General features: G+C 44.8%; 1 protein-coding gene across 3 annotated transcripts; it reads left to right on the top strand.

The window, feature by feature from the left end:
• Positions 1-3,568: 3,568 nt before the first annotated feature.
• Positions 3,569-20,365, top strand: LRRC32 (leucine rich repeat containing 32). Of its 3 annotated transcripts, none has more exons than XM_082757265.1 (3): positions 3,569-3,788; positions 12,060-12,150; positions 16,709-20,365. In XM_082757265.1, the coding sequence occupies exons 2-3, from the start codon at positions 12,064-12,066 to the stop codon at positions 18,644-18,646; spliced, it is 2,025 nt and encodes a 674-aa protein (XP_082613391.1). In that variant the 5' UTR covers positions 3,569-3,788; positions 12,060-12,063; the 3' UTR covers positions 18,647-20,365. The 3 variants fall into 3 exon arrangements, with proteins under 3 accessions (XP_082613391.1, XP_082613393.1, XP_082613392.1); XM_082757267.1 differs by lacking the exon at positions 3,569-3,788 and adding an exon at positions 3,809-3,909; XM_082757266.1 differs by lacking the exon at positions 3,569-3,788 and adding an exon at positions 8,168-8,579.
• The last annotated feature ends 831 nt before the right edge of the window (positions 20,366-21,196 follow it).

The raw sequence follows: 21,196 nt of genomic DNA, 5'->3' as shown, positions 1-21,196 counted from the left end.
TCTCCCATGGAAGAGGGGGAATCCCAAGGGAACTGCAGGGGCTGAGCCTGTGGCAGGACACGGCCCACAGTTGACCTTGTATGACAAACACCAACTTGTGGACCTTTTTTTTGGAGCAGGGTTTGGCAGCTGCCACATCCTGCTGCCCCAGGGTGAGGCTGGCAGGCTTTGTGCACAGCAGGTATCAGCAGAACCCACTGCAGGACTGGTGCTTGCAAGGAGCTTTGGGGGCACAATTCTACAAGGTTTTTGGGTGTGCTGTCCCTTGTAGTGCCCTTCATTCACAGGACCAGCACGAACACATCTATTCTGCCAGATAACCTGGTCACCCACGTTGTTGGTGGGTTCACTCCCTGGGACAGACATCTTTAGTGGGAGAGAAGTAACCAGAGTAGCATCGTCCCTCAGGTGTCACTGGAACCAGCCACAGGTTGACCCAAGACTTCTGGACCCACACACCAGAGCTAGAGGTCTAGCAACAGCAGGGTCTGTGTGGATAAGTCCTTCTACTTCCATATGAGGTTGAAATTTATTTTTGGAAGACTTACCCTTTCTGTGATAGGTCACTTTCCCATTAGCTAGCCATGCTCCACTTGGAAAATACAGCTGGACTCACTTCTCCAAGTAGCAGGTCCACAGGTTGGCTGCCAAGACATCAAATTGGCCACCAGGTTTGCCTGGCATGGTGACAGGAGGTGAAACAATACGTCCTTGTGCCTCGGTGAAGTCTCTCCGTGGGTAATTCCTGGCCAAGTAGGATAGCACAGAGTAAGAGAGGAGTTACAGCTTGGGTGGGAGGCGTACATCGATAAACCAATGTCAAGCTCATGCCAAACCAAACAGTACAACCATATTCACTTGGCTTGGTGCCACAAGATGAAGAAATAGTGGAGAGTTAATTCAGGCACTGCGTGGAGTGGCCAAGGCCATACAGCTTTCAGACCACAGTCCCAAGCTCACTTCTTGGTACTTGCCATGTACTCTCTCTTAAGGGGTCAACATACATTAGACATAAATAGCAACTCTGATGTCAGTCATGACATTGTAGGATGCTCTTGGAACAGCAAAGCTTCTATCAAAGGCACAGGGACATGTCCATCCTTAAATCTGTTATCCAGCTTAATGTTTCTCAGGGCTAAAGCTGAGACAGTTGGGGTTAATTGGAGAAGAGAAGGCTCCTGGAAGAGCTTATTGTGACCTTTCTTATAAAGAGGGGTTTATAAGAAAGATGGAGAAAATTTTTTTTACCAGGGTCTGTAGTGATAGGACAAGGGGCAATGATTTTAAACTAAAATAGAGTAGACTTAGATTAGATATAAGGAAGAAGTTCTTTACTGTGAGGGTGGTGAGGCACTGGAATAGGTTGCCCAGAGGAGCTGTGGATGAGCCATCGCTGAAGTGTTGAAGGTCAGGTTGGATGGGGCTTTGTTCTAGTAAAAAACGTTCGTGTCCATGGCAGGGGTGTTGGACATGGCAATTTTTAAGGTCCTTTTCAGCTCAAACCATTCTGTGATTTGATTATTTACCAAAAGGTTGGATTTATTGTTTGCAAAACAGGAGCTTAAGAAGACGACGCTCTACGAACAAGTGACATCCATCTCCATACTGCGGAAGAACTCGAGAGACCATCTCAAGCCTCATCAAAATGGTATTCCGAGGATACCAATAAAGGTTTGGGATCGATGCACACAAGCAGCCTTCTCCATAGGATCTGCTTCTGTCACTAAGAAAAGCCAATGATTCCTCATTCACTAACTGTTACTTCTAATTGTTAAGTGAATTTGGCCATTAATAAATTACGTATATAGCTACGTGTGCACACAGGTAATAGCTATTGCAGTAACAAAATCATTTTTTTCTGTATTATATACTCTTATTACTTCATTTATTATCCTTGTTACATGCTTCTTGCAACAACATGTGCAAGATATATTTACTGCCTTATTTAGTGAACCACATCTTGCACATCTGTAGATGCTTTCATCTAGAGCCTCCCAGTACACTGCGGATCTGAAATAACTCTGACTCACAAGAGCTGGTGGGCTACAGGAGACGATCAGGAACCTGCTGTGGAGAAGCAGAGGCTGGAAGCCGGCATATGTTTAGCAGAATCCCCGAAGCCTCTTGGCACACGGTATAAAAGGACATGGCTTTTATCTGACTTTATAAGTGGATCCAGGGAAGCGGGACAGAATTGATGCTATCCAGGAGAAGAGAGTCAGCACCACATTTTTTATTTTTATTTTTTGGGGGGTGGAAATCATTGCAAATTGTGGTCTAAATTGGGGTAAATGCCCAATGCTGAAGCCAAACATCCCTTCTGAGGGGCTTTGCTCAGCACAAGCCCATCCTTGGCACTCACCCCTGGCACTTCAGGGTGCCTTCCCTGCGCAGGGGAAGAAGCGTGACTAACATCCTCCGGGATTTGTGACATCCTTCCCTGGGGGAGTCGTGTGCCCTGCTCATTGTCTCGGTGCAGAAGGTCAACATTTGTGTCATCACAGCCACACGTGCAGCCCCACAGGTTAATTTCAGTGATGAGGATGCTCCCCAGGCACTGTGGGGAGCAGGAGTGAGGTTTGCAGTGGTCCCTGGTGCCCTTTGGGGAGTCCCCAATGGGGTGGGGTGGCCCAGGGGAGGCCAGGTCTTGGCTGGGGAAGCTATGCTCATTTTGCTCTTCATGCATTGAGTCTGGAGCTGGCAAAACATTTTTAGAGGTTGGTACTCCTGCAAACTAGTATTTGGAGCCAGTGGATGCCCACCCAGTTATCAGGGCACTTCTTCTAAGCAGGAGAAGACAACGTGGGTCATGCTCAGGTCTCCCACCCATTTATATGAAAGCAATGTTTTGAAGAATAGCGACCAAGTAAAAGACATCAGGATCTGTCCCACTGCCCTTTTTTAGAAGGCACTTGTGTTGTTCCTCATTCAAGCGTGAAATTGAATTTATCCTTTCCCCCAAGGGTACATTTCGGTCATCCCACAGAGAGACCCCGGAGCTCTTGGGACACCGAACATGCTGTGCTCACCCTACTCCAAAATATCCTCTTCCTACACACCCCATCCTGACTTTCTGGCTTGGATAGCCAGGGTGATGGGTTTGTGCTTTCATGGGGGTGTGCGGTTTGCTGGCTGGGACTATGACCCCAAAAGGGACCCATCTTGCTTCTGTGTCCCTGTGGGTGTGCATCCCAGCTCAGTCCTCACAATTCACCCCAGCCCCAGGGTATCTAGGGGTCTGTGCTACTCAAAGCTCATGCTCCCATCTGCGGGACAGGCACAGCGAACTTCAGAGGCAGCACGTGTCGCCCAAGTCTGTGCGGAGGGGATTTTTGTGGTATTCACAGACCGTTTCATGTGTCAATGTGAGAGGAGTGTAATTACCAGCTGAGAAACTGCAGGAAATAAGCCAAGGTTGAGCGAACGAAATGGAAAATAAAGAGAAGTGCAGAGGACACACACATTTTAAAACTATTACGGAGGTATGCATTCACGTGCTCGTGGGAGCCTGGGAATATATAAGAGCTCATGACTGCGAAGGAATGAATTCAAGGACCGGTCTATGGGGAGTATTTTTTTTTCCTGTGACTTCAAACTTCTCTCCGAGCTCGCAGAGTTTTAGTCAGCTGGCATGCAACAGAGGTACGACTTCCCCAAGGAAACTCTTCCTCGGCTCGCACTGGAAAGGCTGCTGGGAGAGTCTGGGAGGCAGAAGGCTGCAGGCAGAGGCGAAACCACCTCCTCCTCCTCCTTCTCCTCTTCCTCCTCCTCCTCCAGCCACAGAGCAGGTACGTGGAGCAGCGCGTGAAGCCAGCTGGAAAGTTGAGCCGGGTGCCTTTCGGCTGCGGGAGAGACGCGGGCTTCGGTGGCTTAGGGCAGCAGCCTTTAAAAATATCGCAGATGAGGAAGGTACTGTATAAATAAAATGGGCTGTGTTTATGAATAGGCTGAGGAACTGGCTAAACACACTGTGTAAATGGCTCTATCCACACAGCTGTATATTTAATCCATTGGGGACTTGCGCTGCAGAGAGTTAGACCCTTTAAGTTAAGGAGGCACTGCTTAGTTTATAACAATACAGTTGTCATACTCCTGCTTTGTTTTTATTCTCTGTGTTAGCAGCGACGGAAGATGGGGAGATTTTTTTTTTTTCTTTCTTCATAGGACTTTAGTCTATTTATGGTGTTACTGCATTGTAGCGCTCTGAACCAGGAATGCTGCAGAGATCAGCATCGTGCGCTGATTAAATGCCACTCACCCAGCTCTCCGACACTGCGTCCTAATACAGCCTTGGGCAAATCACACCGTCCCGGGGTGACATGAAATGCTGCTTAGCTTGTCTGCTCCTCTTCCTATCGGTGCTGTCATTGGGCTCTCCCTGTTGGAGCACGAGGTGCGGGATGGCAGGGCTGCTTTTCTGTTCTGAAGATCCCGACAGCTTGAATGTCACCTTGGGTGAACGGGGACTTACTGAGAGTAGCTGCTTTGCTGCATCCGGGCTGTTATTACGAGGAATAGATGGTTAGACAATGTTTGGAAATGAAAAAAAGTTCTAGAAAATCCTGGTTTATATAAAAGTCATAGAAAATATTCTGAAGCCAAACTCAGTTGTATTTTTGATTAAAGTACACATATGTTTCCTGTAAATAGAAGCCAAAGTTTTGGCTTTCCTCAACAGTGGAAATTTGATTTATTTATTTATTTATTTTTACTAAGATGTAGTCTGTTCAGATTTAAAATTGTCTTGTTATTCTAAAATGCTGAAATTCTCTGGTTTTAATAACAAAAAAATATCATTCATCTCTCTTTAAAGCAGATAGTTACAGCTCAGTGACTATATCAGTGCTTGGCCTTTTATTAATACAATGATGAATGAATTCACAGGGGGGTATCAGTACCATGCAAGTCAAATATATCAGAAATAATTTTCCTCACTTTATCTCCTGTTGGACCCTATAAATTCAGTATGTCTTTTTCTCAAATACTGACTCCACTGTCAGTAAAAGAAAAATTGCTGAATTAAAAACTGATTTCTCTCTCTCTTTGCTGTGCTTAGATTAAGGCTTGTGAGAAAAAGTTCTGTTTGGGTTCCTGGATTTCAGTTTCTCCAGGAATTTTGTTCCCCAGGGAGAGAATTTCACATTTGAATACTTTCACCTTCAAGTGCCGGTTCGTTTCACTTTTTGTAGATGGAAGTGTTTGCATTTTCCCACCTTCTGCTGTCCCGTTGCCCAACCACTCTCTTCCAAAAATCTCTGGACTGAAGGGTTTCATGCAATTCTCATTCACTTTCATTTAGTCTCCTGCAGAGAGAAATAACTGAAGGTGAATAAAGTGGGGGAACTGGCTAAATCCCATGTGTATTTGCTGTCTGATTGAAGGGTGATGTCCCCCTGAAAATTTTTGGTGGGCAAATGCCGTTGGCTGCCTGACCTGATCGAGGCACACACAGAGAGAGGAAGGTGTGGGAGAGAACAAGGGCAAGCAGCAGCTTCAAAAGCCAGGGGAAAAGGCATGATTTAAGCCTTGCAGGTAATGAAGGAGACTTGATTTGTGGACTTGACACTGGGGAGGCAGGAGGTTGAATGCAGATGGCACCAGCTAGCTGAAGCAGGAGACACTTCTCCTGGAGATGTTGTAGGGTCTCAGGAACTGGAGCTGTGCTTTCTTCTCAAAGGCTGTGGCTGAGGTTGGCATGGGCTATTTATTTTTTAATAGGGGTAATATTTATGTGGCCCCCAGCTCCCAAGTGGGATGAATCACCGGGGAGCTATTCCAGCTGAAGGGAGCAAGATTTGTCCGACTCCTGCCCTTGCAGTTCAGACCCACTTTCTAAGGCGGGAGTTTGTTTTGTTTACTTCTCTGGAGAGTTTGATTCATGCGGCTTGACACAGGACTCAACCCAAAAGCAGTGCCTTAGAAAGCAGCAGCGTTATGGATGGACAGACTCCAAAGGGTCTGAGAGTTCAAGACACATAATCGTCAAGACATATTCTTGTTTATCTGAAACCCTTGGGAACCTGCAACAAATTATGGACGCGCTCGTGAGAGCCAAAGACTGGGATTTGCTTTTCCTTCCCACTCCGGGCCATGCTGGGAAGAGGCTTTGGAGGAGAAGAGTGGTCCAAAGAGTCCCCCATCAGATCTCTGTGTTGGAGTCCTAATCCCCATGCCACATTGCCAGTTTTGGCTGATGTTGGGTCAAATCCAGTTGGTGTCTGGAAGCTGAGCAGGCAGCGATTTGCAAGGAGAACACAGGGAAATCAGGAAAGGCCCAATTCCATGGTCACAGGTGCAAAGACATGGGCACCAGAGGGATGGGATAGCCCTTATAATCTTGTGCAGGAGGGCAAAAGAGCTTGATTTTCCAATCTGTTCAATGGAAATAACCCAATCCATCCAATGGAGATGACCCTTGTTCTACAGATGTGACTGCCAAGCACATATTGAAAATGGGAAGTCAACCAAAGATATCAGGCTCTGAAACTATTTGTTTTCAGATCTCCTTTAGGAAAGGGGGCAGAGAGATTAAGAACACAGCGGATAATTTACAGAGTGGTTGGTGTGCCTCTAAGGCTGTGGTTTTAATGAAGCAAAGCCCTGGGCAACAGAATTAGTGCATGCCCTTCCCTCCTGCTTTGGCATTTGTTTCAGTCCAGGCTCATCGTCACAGTTCAGCTGGCACAGCTGCTTGGCCACTTGGTAAATCAGCCCAAGGAACAGAGCCAGCTCTTAAAAAAAGCACCACAAAACCCCAAAAATCTGCTACTTTTTCCAGCTTCCCAAAGTGACCTGAATAACCAGGTGTAGGAGAACGGGAGACTGCAGTCATCCAGGACACTTTTTGTTGCTGACTTATTTGTATTCCATCTCCAAATCCCAATCAACTCTTTCCGAAAGTAAAAAAAGGGATTATTTTTTTTCTTGAAGACCTCAAATATTTGATTTTTTTCATTGTAAAAGTGGTTGCATGCTGCTGAGGAGGCAAGGGGTGCTCAGGGGTGCCCAGGGCCAGGCCCAGCCTGGAGCCTAGGAGGTGCCCTCTGCCCCTCAGGAAGCACTGCTGGGCTGGGCGGGTGCCGGAGCCCTGGCACAGGCTGCCCAGAGAGGGGCTGGGGGCTCCTCCTTGGGGATCTCCAGCAGCCGCCTGGACGTGGGGCTGGGCCCCCTGCTCGGGGTGGCCCTGCTGGAGCAGGGCTGGCACCACAGGGACCCGCAGCTGCCCGACACCACCAGCCACTCCATGATCCTTTGACAAGGGAATCTGATCAAAAATAGTCCATTGAGAGCCCAGCCAAGAGGAACCTGCCCAGGATGGTGACAATCTCACTGGCAAAGAGTTCTGCTCAGAGCTAAACCTGATTTTTTCCATCCATTGCACCCAATCATGCCCTTTCCCACCCACGCGCTCACCACCACCTCTTCATAGCCTTTACGCCTCTCGTTGCAAAGCAAACAAGATGATAAGAGCCCGGCTCTGGTGTATTATTTCAGCCACAGGAAAAGTGCATTGCAACACTTCAGGTTCCTGCACTTGGGAGGCAGGAATGGGGAAATCTCTGTTAGAGCAGGTATTTTAGAAGCAGGTCTTAATTAGGCAAAGGAAGTGTGGAAACGAGCAATTAGACAGCTGCTCCAGCCCTAGAGGGCAGCACAAAATAATAAATAAAAAAGCGGAGCTCACAGGCAATCTGAAATCATCTTCTGCTCAACAAAAGTGTCCCTTTTACAAAGGGAATTTTTACAGGCACAACTGAGCACTGTGTACTTGCTGCCAGAAATCTGGACGTGTCCAGATGCTTGGACCTGTCTACCTTTATCAACCTCCCTAATTCCTGCCATGTACCAGGGAAACCCCTGAAAAGCCTGAAAATTCAGGCGTGTCGTAGCTGGCTCTGAACCCCTGCCCTGCCATCAAACCGTAGCACACTGAGCAGTGGGGCTGTCACTAAGAGGAGATACGTCTTCCAGGACAGGTTTCAAGATGACGGGCTTCACTTTTAACAGCCGTGATTTTTAAACCTTTAATCCACAAGCCCTTGTTTCCCTAAAGATGCAGAACACGGTTTAGGTGCAGGGGTAGGAGGCTGCAACCCCTCAGGAATGCAACTCACAGACACAAAACCCTAGAGTAAACACGCCGCCCGCACCGCGCACGCAGCTAAGCAATGGCATCGGCAGTGATAAGTCACTTATTCCCCGGGGCCTGATCCCGACAGCTTCTCTGGCAAAAATCCCCCCGTTTCTCAACGCCTGCGAGGACCTCAGGATGCCGCACAGTAGCTGAGTCTGCTCAGAGCACACAGCGGTGGCTAGGACCCAGCAAGAGCCCGGAGAGGAGTCCGGAGGAAGACGAGCAACTTAATTTAAAGCAGACACTGTCCCAAACAAGGTTATTTCCCTGAAAAATGCCTTCGGTCTGAAGTTATAAGTAAACCTCTTGGTGTCCTGAATGGGTGAACATGAAGCTGAAGAATAATTACCTTGGTTCCAGGACTGAATTGCTGTTGGAGAGCTGGATATGTTTTTTAAAGACATGACAAGCAGCATATGGGGATGTGAGAAACCCTTGAAACAAGGTAAATGGGGGATATTTGCTCTTTTTAACCCTGAGGGCTCTAACATGGCAGCAAAGTGTCTTATGTAAAAAAACATTGGACTGCTGGGAGTTTGGTTTGTGTTTCATGTCTTCTCTCATGTTTAACGTCTCTTTGGCACGATTAACATTGCTGTTAATTGCCTGAGCAGTAGCAGAAATTATCTTTGGGGGATATTTAGAAGGTGCTGCTGTTGTTAGCTACAAACAGGCTTAGTGTTGTAAAAGAGATGGAGGCATATGTTGCTCTGCAGTGGGAACTGGACAAATTGTGATTAAATCCTAGCTCTTCCCTGCTTTTCAAATCTATTTTGGGGGAAAATCACTGCCTTTGTCCTCCTATCTGTTAAATGGGTGTGCTGAACCCTTAGCTCTGCACCAGGTGAGGGTGGTGAGCAGCTGAGACCTGCAAAGAGAGCAGAGCCAAGGGGGCACAGCTTTGTGTCATGCTCCATGGGCTGAGGAGGGTCTAAAGGAGAAAATCTGGACAGGAAAACTCCTCAGCTGGACAGCCGAACACTGAAAACCAACTTGGGAAGGGAATCTCTGTGAGCATGGATGTGGTGTTGTACCACGAGGAGCAGCTTAACCTGCTCTGGACTTGGTCCATGTGGTTTCATATTTGGAGGAACACAGCACCAAGTCCTAGAGCTTGGGGGCTCCAGGGTGACAGCCACCTTAGGAACACCTTGAGGGACAGCATCCTAGCTTGCTGCAGCTCTGTCACCAATAACAAGACTTTAAATCAAGTTCTTGTGTTCAAATGCATCCATTTCACAGTTGCTTTTTAAATTTATAGCTTAGGAAGTTTCAAAACATGTTTAGACCCTGGGTTGTGTCAAGGTCATCATTTAGGATGAAAAGGGATGACTTTTAGCAGTATGACAAGAGAAGAGTGCAGACTGCATGGGGCGCACACTGTCCAGCAGGGTGGTGTCCTGTTGTGGGTAATATCCATGGAGATTTCATCAGCTTAATTCATCGGACCTAAACAGAAATAATTTCCATTTGAAGGCTCTGAGTAAAGTCTGGTAATTTGCACATCATTGGTATGTCTGTCTTTTCTCAGTTTCAGCAAATCAGTACCCAAACAACAAACATCATTTTCTCCTCTAACCCCCAGGCTACTCCCCTTGCACAGAGTCCCCAAGCACCCAACCTCAGAAACCTGGGCAATGAGAAAGAGAGGGAGAATGTCAGAGGCATTATAGATGGTGGTATCATCAATTCCTTCTTCCAGGGGGTGATTTTGGGGTATTTTGCAAACAGTAATTTAAGAGGTTGAGAATGAGCATCCTTGGTCTTGTTTTAGAGGTGGGGAACAGAGTTCTGATCCTGCTGCAGAACCCCAAAGACAAACTCCAAGTTCTTTCACCTTGGGCTCCCAGATCATTTTCTCTCACTAATCATCTCCCTAAACTAGAAGGAATATACAATCTGAAAATAAAGCATTAATTAAAGGTCTAGACTTCTCCAGTCTCTCTCTTCCTAGTACACACCTCTTTTCTCTGGCGGTGAGGAGGAGGGATGCCTTGCTTCACTCAGAAGTTTATAGAAACGTGCCCAAATATGACACAGTGCTGTAACCTCATGGGAAAGCAGTGGAGGGTATGAGCAACCCACTCATTAGGTCTTGGTGATCATGTCCTTGGCAGAAATAGTTGTCCTGAGGTGGCAGGGCTGACCTGGCAGAATCCCCAGGAGACTGTATCCCATAGAGAACCCATTGGCGTTCCTGTTCAGCAGCTGCCAGTGCCGGCGATCAGCTGCATCCCTCAAACAGTGACTAAGCAGAGGGATCTCCACCAGCTGGGCGTGATCCCATCTCCTTCCAGCCTCATGATGCTCTGTGGGTGGAAGCCGCTGAGTAACGGTGCGTGGACGCCGTCTTTCGGCGCATGGGAGAACGAAATTGGCAAAACACTTGGGCCTCTCTGGATGCAGGTTTGCTCCTAGAAAGGTTTAAGAGCAAGGCTAGAGAAGCACTGCTGCCTGGCTTCCAGCTGGGGGCTGGTGCGTGTCTCACTGGCTCAGGACATCAGCAGGACCAGCTTTGATCTGCCTGCAAGAGGTTGTACAAATACAGAAAAGTTCAGCATTTTTGCAACAAATGGTGGCAGAAAGAGTTGATACCTGGAGCTCACATCAGTGGTGACTACAGCATTGATAAAATCTATTCACTTTAAATGAAACACAGTCCCTGTGCCTATAATTTCTCAATCTGCAAAGCAGAACTGCAACCACTTTGCCAGGGTCTGGGAGTCTGAATTCCTGCCAGATTTCTTTGGTTTTTCTTTGCCATCTTCAGCTACACAGAGCTGTGCTTAACTTGTGCATTATGTTGCTAATTCTTTTCTTTCTGTAAGCATCATATATTAAAAGGTAAATGAGTCTTCAAGATATTTGGGGCTGAACCTTAATGGCTTATACAAGTTGTTTGCAGCCTGAGACATACAGGTCTCCATCTCTTCCTGAAAAAGTCTTTAGTTTCTGAATTAGCTGGTGTGATGTTGAAGTCTCATGCTTGAACTCAGAGACTTTATTAGGGCCCATTGACATCTCAGGGCAGACCCCTCAGAACTCATCGGTGTCCTTCTAGAAATGTGCTGTCAGGAATGCTTTCCCTTAGCCTCATTTCCATTTTTCTCCCATTGCCCTCTTTATTCATTTTACAGTAATTTCTATGCTCTTTTCTGGAGTGCCTTGCAATCAGAGTTAAACTCTGATGAGTCCTTTATTTGATGCAGATTTTGTGTCTGTCTCTCTTTAAGGCATCAGCTTTCAAATGTATTTAAAAGCTTGCCCATACCTGCAATGTGTAAAATGGAAGACTAACATTTGGACAAAAAGGTCTCAGTCCATTATTTATTTAAACTGTTTATATTAACACAACAAATCTGGATGCATGGTGACTAATGAGTGTGTAAAAGCTCTCTGACTGTGCTGGGATAAGAGGTGTGGAAACTGTTGTGGATGGAAATGGAAACTGATCCCAAATCTTGTTTCTGATTGGCATCCCTTCACTTTCATCAAGCCTTGGCCCCCAAAACTCCAGCCCAATTAAAAGCACCTGAGCTGCCTCTCTGGGGAGAGACAGGTGCCTGTAGGAGGTCACTTTGTCTTTCTCCATAGCATCTGTCACTCTGCCCAGCTTGGGCATCTGTATTTCAGTGGGTGGCATGGGTATCATCAAGCTGAAATCACATCAGAGCAGTCCTATGAGATTCCTTGGATCTTCCTTTCATGTCCTTGTGTAGATCTCTCTTTTTCCCACTTGGTTCAAAGAGACACAAATGTACATTTGTGGGTCATGCAAGCTGTAGGCTCAAAGATGGGTTAATTTATTGTACTGCATACATGCCTGTCTGTGCTTGGTGATGTTCTGGTGCCAGCTTTCACATGCACACACGAGATGACTGTGGGGTTGTGTCTGACACCTAACATAATTGCTTTTTCCCTGCAGAACCATGAAACTGTACATCGTCTTCCTCCTGGCAGTGGTGAACAGAGGGATCTCTAACTATCGGCCTGCAGAGGGGATGCCCTGTGAAATGGTAAGGATGCCTCCCTGCCCGGCACCGTGGGGTCCTGGTGAGGTTGGGACCCCATAGTTAGAGGCACTGCACAAATAATGACGGTTTCTGTGAAGGGCCCTGCTCAAAGACCAGTTGGCAGATGTGGGGTTTGCTGGGTTAATGGATGCTCTGCAGGCTGTTCTTGTTCTTGTTCCCTTCCTCAATGTGGCGACAGCACATAAAGGGGAAAAAAGGGAAGTGTCATCGTCTCTATTTTGTTCTATGGAGAAGCTGGTTGAAAGAAATGTGACCTGATTTCCCCAAGAATGAACATGGATCCTATGACTGAGACAGAGAAGGTACTTAGACCTCAGATCTACTCCTTTATACCAGGCCTAAGTTCTTTGTGCTTTAAATAAAGCTTCTGAGAAACACATCTATAGCAGCTTTTGTAATAATGGCAAGTCTGACCTCTGCCCTGACACAGCATTGCTGCCAGGGGTGTTGCACCTGACTTCTACTGGAGCTAAAAAAAGGTGACAAAGCCTCTGGCTCCTGTACAAAATTTGCTCCTTGAATTTTTGCAAGCACCTGGTACAATATTATAAATGTTATTCATAGCTGGACTTGCTCCTTTCCCTATTCAAGTACTGCTGACAGTAACAGGCCATTTAAAAATACTTATCTTCCTTTTTTTTTTTTTTTTTTTTTTTTTTTTTTTTAATGTTGATGCTGTTTAGCACAAATCCTTGAGAATTTCCAAAATAGGGAAAAAAAAATAATTTGTGAGCTGTACACATCTCCCTTATGGGACTCATTCCATTCCTGCCCACCCTGCTGTATTGCTGCACTTCCTGAATTCCAGAGAAATTAAGACCTAGTATATATAAAAAGATCTTGGGAAGGTGACTGGATAGCTCAATTCGTTGGCTGTTAAGGGGAGACTGATGAAACCGCTGTAAACATGACGACTTGGGTCCCATGTATCATAGTCACATGAATGCCGGGCGAGACATGCAATAATCCGAGCAGATTTCGCCCCGTCCCATTTCTTGATGGGTCACAGATCAGGCTGATTGCAGAGAAGTAAACACATGCTTGTTTCCACCACTCCACTGTAAACTGCTTCCAGCAGGCCCACTGCGCAGGCCAAAAACCCCAGGCTGTACGCAATGAGGCTGGGATAAATTCGGCCCCAACTGAAAACACGCTGCAGCTGGGGGCTGGGATGCTCATCTGGTATAAATTAACAGCTCAGCATCGCTAAAGTCAGTGGGGTTTTGCTAGTCCTCATTCGCTGAGTGTTTGGTCCAATGGAGGGAGGAGGGTGTAAATCCAAACACATTTCCACGCAGCTTAAAGAGGCTGCTGGGTTAGCTGATGGGTCCACTGGGACTCCTACTTAGTTCACAGGACGATTTTTCATCACAGCCTCACTGTTTTACACGTTACTTTCCCTCTGGTGACACCTTTAAAATAACAAAGGCTCAGAAATGGAAACTTTCATCCCAGGTCTCCTGAAAGAGGCATGGGTGAGAAACCTGTACCCTTTGTCATTGGCATCCTTGTTGGTGAACCACTCTTGTAGAAGAGGTTTTATGGGGTAAAATGTCCCTACTGGGCTCTGACACCAAAGTGAGCTGCACCAATTAAACAAGTCATTACCTATTTACTGAGCCAAAGCAACTGCTGGCCAACTATTTGCAAGACATGAAGCCACATGCAAGCGAAAGGTTTTCAGAAAATTGTACAACCTTGTGTCAAGGTTGTGAAAGAACATACACATAGTGCTTATCCTGGGTCAGTCCATTCGAAATACCTGGGGAAATTGCTCAGACTTTGTTGCTCAGCCAAGCTTCCACCTGGGCAGCTTTTCTAGAGAACAGACACGGACACCTTGCAAGCACAAGCTCTCCCCAGGTATCTCCAGCCCAAATTCTTTGGTTCATAAAACTGCTGATATGGGAGCAAAAGGGCTTGGATCCAGCTGCTTTGTTAGCAGAGCTGTTGGTAAGGTGGGTGACAACTTCCACCCAGTGATGAGCTGGGAAGAACCGGAGGCAGAATTCAGATGATGCTCAACTTCTGAGTTGTTGGGTCATATTTCCACCAGCACCTGAATGGAGCCAGACACTGTATGACCAAATGCTCTTGCCAATGGCCTTTAATCAAACTGGTGACAGCACCGACTGAGCTGATGAGGTGGGAACATGAGACCAGCAAAAGCTTCGTTTCCAGCCTCAGGCTGCCAGCCCATTGAGCTGTGGGGGGAGAAGGAGAGATGCACAGGCAAACAAATGCTGTTTGCTCAGTCCCACTGAGAAGTGCTTTATCTTTCCTTCCTGGTGCTGATGAGATCGAAATTCATGCAGTTTGAGCCTGGAGGGAGAAAAGATGGTGCAGAACAGACTCGATAAGAAAGTCAGCAATTATCAAAATAGTCAGTGAAAAGGAATGAAAATCATAAAAAAAAAAAAAGGGGGGGGGGGGAAATGTTGTAGGAACAAATGGCAGACAGTGGGAGATATGGATTTTATCAGACCCTTTTATCGCTGGGAGGGTTCGGTGCAAGCAGACTGAGGGCCCAATCCTGCAAGATACGTGGTGGATTGGGACTGACCTCTCTTTCATGGACTTTGATGGAAATGGGCCAACTGGTGCTGATGGGCGTTGGACCAGGCTTCAGTGCAGGGTGCTCAGAGGGAGCAGAGGGTGCTCAGTGCTTGTTGAGATGTGGCTCGAGGTGTGGGAAGAGATCTGGCATCTGCCTTGGGCTGCAGAGGCTGCTTCTTTTTCACTCTGGATGTGTGCATCTTTTTGGCTTCTCCCTCTTCCACAAATGGAACAAGAAGACCATTCCTGATCTGTTCTATGGGGCTCTGGGCTTAGCCCAGCTCTGTATGTGTTTTAGCTCAAAATGAGCAATTTGACACTGGTTTTGCAGGCAAGAAATAATGGCTGGAAGAAGTCAGAATATTCCCTCCTCTCCTTTTCTAATTTGTTTGTTTTTGGGAGATCTGAAAGAGCTGGTTAGAAAAAAAAAAAAAAAAAAAAAAAAAGAAAAGAAAAAAAAAAGAAAAAAGAGTGGGTTCAACTTTTAATAAACCATTATTTCAGATCTTTGGAGCAGCTTGGGTATATCTAGAGTTTAGATGAGCACTAATATTTTTCTGTCACATTTTTATGTGACTCACATGATGCAAAAGAGAGAGTTACAAAATGCTGACTATTGCCCCACTTCTCACAAACAGACCTGCCACTTCATTCACCTAGAAGTTCACATGAAGCAGATGGTTTATAATATATATATTTTATTTTAATGTTTCTGTAATGTCTGAAAAGCTAATACAAAACTTTGCGTCATGGAATCTGGATTCCGCTTCTTTGCAAAAGTTAAGATTCAGCCAAATTTTTCTCTCTTTTCTTTCTGATCTTTCTACAAACAGTACATGACCCGGTCACCCATATACATTCATAACAAGAGTTTCCTTTCAGTAAATTAAATGCTGCCTAAACCTTTCACATTCCTCTTCTTCCTGCTGCTGTAAGTTCTTCCTAACAACAAAATACAGCTTGACATTTATGCAAGGATGATTATCTTCATGTTTCCAGTGTTCCTTATGAACACACACTCCAAATTTTGCTTTGGACACAGATTCAGTTCAAGCTGCAATTAAACAGACATGCATTGAGAAGACGAATTTGATAAATAGATGAGTTTTTCTTCACCCTAGTGGTTAGAAGTGAACAGAGAAAGTGTGACCCTCACTTCACATCACAGCCTTTTTCCCTTCAAAAGCTGGCTTTACATGATATGTCTTCCCTGTTGCATTGGGAATGTCTTGTATGGATGGGGATGGAGCATATGGATGGAGCATAAAGCATGTGTGAGAAGATAGGAAATGTTGCCTTGGGAAAAGGATAAATATAGATGGTAAAAACAGGAAGAGTTTAGAGGTTTGCATCAGATGTTTTTGAGTAGTTGAATGACGCATTTGTTTGCTGATGCATTGCTTACCTATGCCATGGCTAAAGAAAGGCACAATCAAATACCTGAGCGGTATGACTAACAAGGAGAGATCCCACAGTTTGTACCATAGGATCCTTATCTTTCCATGTCCTTGGTTTTGAAACTATGCTGCCAACAGAGAGGAGCTTTTCAAAGCACTTATTACTATTGCAAGTGGAGTTTGCAGAAACTAATCGAGTGATTTAGGATGAAGCTGAGAAAAGCAAATATCAGGAAAAAAAGAGTGTTTGATTGCAATGGAAAGAGGGGAAACTCCTTCACATGGGACTATTAAAATAAGCCTGGGAGAAAGGTATAAAAAGGAGAATGTATAGTAGGTATCTCTTGCAGGTAGCAGATACAACTCTACTGGTCTTTAAAATGAAATGCGTGCTAACTGTTATAGCTGTGGAGAAGCATTAGGAGGACTGTGTTTGCTGTCTGAATGCTCAAAAAAATAATAATGTGATCAGTGTTTCAGGAGAAGGATCTAATTGACTGTTGAATGCTATTTTCTTTACATTTAATGCAAATATATTTTTCCTTCGTCAGGTGATGACCCCTTTTCTCTCTTTCTTTTTCTGGCAGACAAACTTGCAGGCATTTTGCCACAACAAAGACCTTCGGCAAATCCCTCATGAGTTCCACTCAAACGTAAACAAAATCGATCTGTCTGGAAATCTGATACAAAGGATCCCTGAAATGCCATTACCATTCTATACTTCTCTCCAGTGCCTGGATTTAAGCTCTAACCAGATAAGCTTCATCGCGCCTGGAGTCTTTGCACACATGACAAGTTTGCTGGAAATAAATTTAGCCAACAACCACTTATACGAGCTCGCTCAGAATGGGACAGAGGGGATCGGACTTTTACCCAAGGTGGAAATACTGGACTTGTCTCACAACAGCCTCTACAACGGGATGGCTGAGTATTTCATAAAGCAAGCTCCAGCACTGCGGTATCTTTCCCTGGCAGACAACAGTATTATAATGATATCGCACAAAATGTTTCAGGGTTCTCCAGGTCTTGTGGAGATAGACCTTCAGAGCAATATCATCATGGAAATAGAGGAAGGTGCTTTTGAGTCTCTAGTGAATCTTTCCAAACTTAATCTCTCCATGAATTCAATTACTTGCATCTCTGATTTCAACCTCAGGCAGTTGGAGATACTTGACCTTAGCAGAAATAGCATTGAGTCCTTCCACACCACAGAGTCGGATGATGAGTATAGCTTAAGAATTTTGGATCTGAGTGAAAACAAACTACTTCGCTTCCCTGTCTTCCCCCTGGTGAACAAGCTGGTAACTCTGAATTTATCAAAGAATTTAATTCAGCTCAGTACTGAATCCTCTCATAATAAAATGGACTATATGGAGAATGACTGGCTAGATGCTTTTCTTCTTCTTGATCAGAAGCAAAGTAGAAACAAAAGTTCTCTTAATTTATCCCAACTTGTGTATTTAGACTTAAGCTATAATGAAATCAAATCCATCCCGAATGAATTCTTTGAATCAATGTTGTCCCTCCACACCCTTAATCTCAGTAAAAACTGTCTTCAGTCTTTTGCAGTAACTTATGACAGTGCATTGATCTCCCTAACTGTCCTTGACTTGAGCTACAACTCTTTGCAGAACCTTCTCCTGGACTCTGTCACGCTGTCGAATTTGAGGGAGCTCTACATTCAAAACAACCATCTTCAGACCCTGCAATTTGATATCTTCTCAAGCCTTCCTAGTCTCAGGCTGCTTAATCTACAGAGCAACAACATCAGTCTTTGCAGCATGTACTCAGGATTAGCTAAGCAGAGACTTGCTGGGGAGGAGAGTGGTTGTGTGTCATTCGTTGATTCTCCTGCTCTTCAGTACTTGTACCTCGCTGACAACATGCTGAGCATCCTGCCAGCGTACACTTTCTACAAGACTTCTCTGATTGCTTTGGATATCTCCATGAACCCAGGCCTGAAAATTGAAGTTAAAGCACTATCAGGACTGGAACGGTCTCTTGAATACTTGCATTTACATGGCAATAGCCTGATAGAATTAAATATTGACTTGCCTTGTTTCAGTCACCTGAAACACTTAAACCTCTCCGAAAATCAGCTGAATTGGCTGCCTAGGTGGGGTAGCGACTCTCCACTGGAAGTTCTGGACCTACGGAACAATAGGTTTAGTTCATTACAGAACAGCAATATTTTAGCATTAGAAAATTCTCTTAAAAACTTGTATCTCACTGGTAACCCACTCAATTGCTGTGGAAATATCTGGCTCTCATCGATGATCCAGAACAAAAACGTCCACATCCCCAATGCAGAGCACTTAATGTGCCAGCACACTCAGAACTTCGGGTACCAGGAAGAAATGCACATTGGGAACATTAGACCAGAAGACTGTGAAAAAGAGGATCTAAAGAAAATCAACTTCCTTATTATATTAACGTTTGTGCTGGTTTTGTCCGTGATCATCATTGGAGTGGGTTCATTTTTTTGCTTCCGCAGGCAGAACTTCAGTCATCAGTTTAAAGCATAGCACGCAGATTGCCTTGAAAACCGAATAAATCAGGTGCTACACTGTCAGTGTGTAGAAATGAAGGGTTAAATTCTCCTCTTTGATTTTTAACTGTGGATTTTAAGACAGTTTCAAAGCGCCCCTGAACTATACCACTATAGAGTTCTGGGTTGCAGGGACTAAAAGGAGAATTTGCCATGTTTTGTACTTGCTTTATTCACAAGCTGATCTGCCTAAAAAGTTTATAGAGTGGTAGAAGAGGCCCCCTGTAAAGCCCTGTTGTTGTGAGGGAGGTGAAATTTAGGATACTTTGTTGATGTCATCTTCATAAAAAGGCTTCATGTAAATTGAGTGATGTAACTGAATCACTTTTTTATGACGACATCAGCTTAGTAGAAAAGTGCTGCACCTCCATGAGATATTTCACCTTGCACTGAGATTTATTTCTTTCCTATCAGGTTAGAAATAACATCTACCAAACATTGAACTGAAATCATAAAAACTGGCACCATGGCAGGTTAAACCACGATCTTGCACTGTTTAAAACTGATTGAAAATCTTCCTGGAGTTCCAAAGAAAAGAGAATTCGGCTAAGTGAGAAAATGCATTTCATGTCTGATGTGCTCATGGCAATCGTTTAGGAAAACCATGGCTGACCATGGAAACCACAGACCTTAGTGGTAGCAAACTCTGTGGACATCTTCCTTTGCTTGTAGTATGATGCTGCAGCCATTGGGGCAAGACATGGGGGGAAGATGAGATTAATTATACTAGTCTTGGCACTTAACACCCACCAGGGGTGTAACAGAAATCTCAGGTGTGAAGCAGCTGCACTAAATGTTACCCAGGCCTGCTCAGAAGGTCACAGGTCCACAGTTCAACTCAAAGAGGAGAAATTTGCCCCTCACGTGCAATACATATTTAACTGGGTTTAATGTGAAGAAATTCATCTCTGGGGTGAGCGCTTTCTAAAAGAAGTCTTAGAGAATGAATTTCAACCAGCTAACATTGGACTGAAATGTTTATATTTCTTAGGAAAACTGTTGGGAATTCACTGCATACAGATACATTTCAATGCAAAAAGATAACATATCTATTTTTAAAGTTCACAGGAGGTTAGGCAGGCAAAACACATTTTAAAGATGCAAGCATGAAGCAAGATACAGGGAACCGAGTCCTGGGCCATTATTCAGATCAGAGGTCCACTATCTCTCCCTAAAAAGAGATTATGACATAGAGGACTGGTTGCAAGAACAAGTCTGTAGATCCTCTTTCTGTGATGGGTTTGACACAACCGACCCACTGAGTCACTAAAAGCAGGCACTGACATATGTTATGTCCCGTATCTGATAGCAGATTCACCCTTTTGTAGTGAAGAGATGCTCACCAACAGTGGGAGCCTGACCTACTGACGGCATCCAGTGGCTTTGAAAGGAGCTGTGTCAGGTTTTCCAATAATGCCAGGAACTGTACATTTAGGCACATAAGAGAAATAGAAGTCAAACCCAAACCTGTCCAGGTAAATAACTCAAATTGCTGCTCCACTTCTGTTTCTTCCAGCTAGTGAATGTCAAAATTAACACACTACAAAAAAAGATGTATAATTCTATTTTTCAAGCAGATATGTAAGAAACTGGCTGGTAGATTTTGTTGTGGGATTTTGTACAATAAAAACACCTTTGGATTTTGTAAAATACACAGGGATGTGAATATATTAAAGCACCAGCTTGGAATACTCCACAGATGAAAGCAATGTCTTCCATTTTTTTTCTACGTTGTTCAGACTCCACCTTAGGTCTATAATGTCTTGTCCCAAAGCAGGGACAGCTGGCATGTACTTTGGAGGGCAACCAGTCAACATCAAGATCTACTGAAGAGGTAGGCAAGTGGTGTTGAAATAACTCATTTACTTGACCAGTCAGCAGCACCAGGACCTGGTCTAACATTTTAATATGAATCAGAGAATAAAAAACATATGAATCAGACAATCACAGGCTGGCTGAGGTTGGAAGGGGCTTGTAGAGCTCATCTGGTCCAACCCCCTTGCTCAAGCAGGGCCAGAGCGGGTTGCCCAGGACAATGTTCAGATGATGAAAAGTCAATGGAAGCCAATGCTGTGCCTTGGATCAAGCTCTGTCTCTTCTAGGAGAAAGTTTGCACAAGCAGCTATCTTGGGGCTTAGTTGGAAGCCAGATGCTGAAGTCTGCAAGCTTTTCCTTTGGTATGAAAGCAAGCTTCGCTGTATGCCCAGACATGGGCTAATTGAGCCATACTCCAAATTCATGCCTTTTGTGTCAAGCACAGAAAGATTATATCTCCTTCTGAGAGCCAGTATTAGCTTGGCTGCCATGACTAGAATTAGTTAATAACCTGACGACAGAGCCAAACCCATTTAATTAACAGTTTTAACACTGCTTTTGTTTGGCTCTACCAAAAGGAAGTGCTTGTTATTACTAAACATCTGGGACTAATTAGACTTCTATTGACTTCCATGGGAGCAGAAACAGCTTTCTCGAGGAATAAGTCCCAGGAGTAACATGCAGCATGGCTCATTTGGATTTCTCTGTTAGC

This window comes from Aythya marila (genome assembly GCF_965140915.1).
Source record: "Aythya marila genome assembly, chromosome: 1".
NCBI lineage: Eukaryota > Metazoa > Chordata > Aves > Anseriformes > Anatidae > Aythya > Aythya marila.
This window is presented reverse-complemented; position numbering and strand designations above follow the sequence as displayed.

Bases quoted from the DNA above. Each gene is read 5' to 3' on its own strand.
- LRRC32 (XM_082757265.1), top strand. From the start codon at position 12,064: ATGAAACTGTACATCGTCTTCCTCCTGGCAGTGGTGAACAGAGGGATC. The intron at 12,151-16,708 runs GTAAGGATGCCT...TTTTTCTGGCAG, and splicing joins AGGGGATGCCCTGTGAAATG to ACAAACTTGCAGGCATTTTG.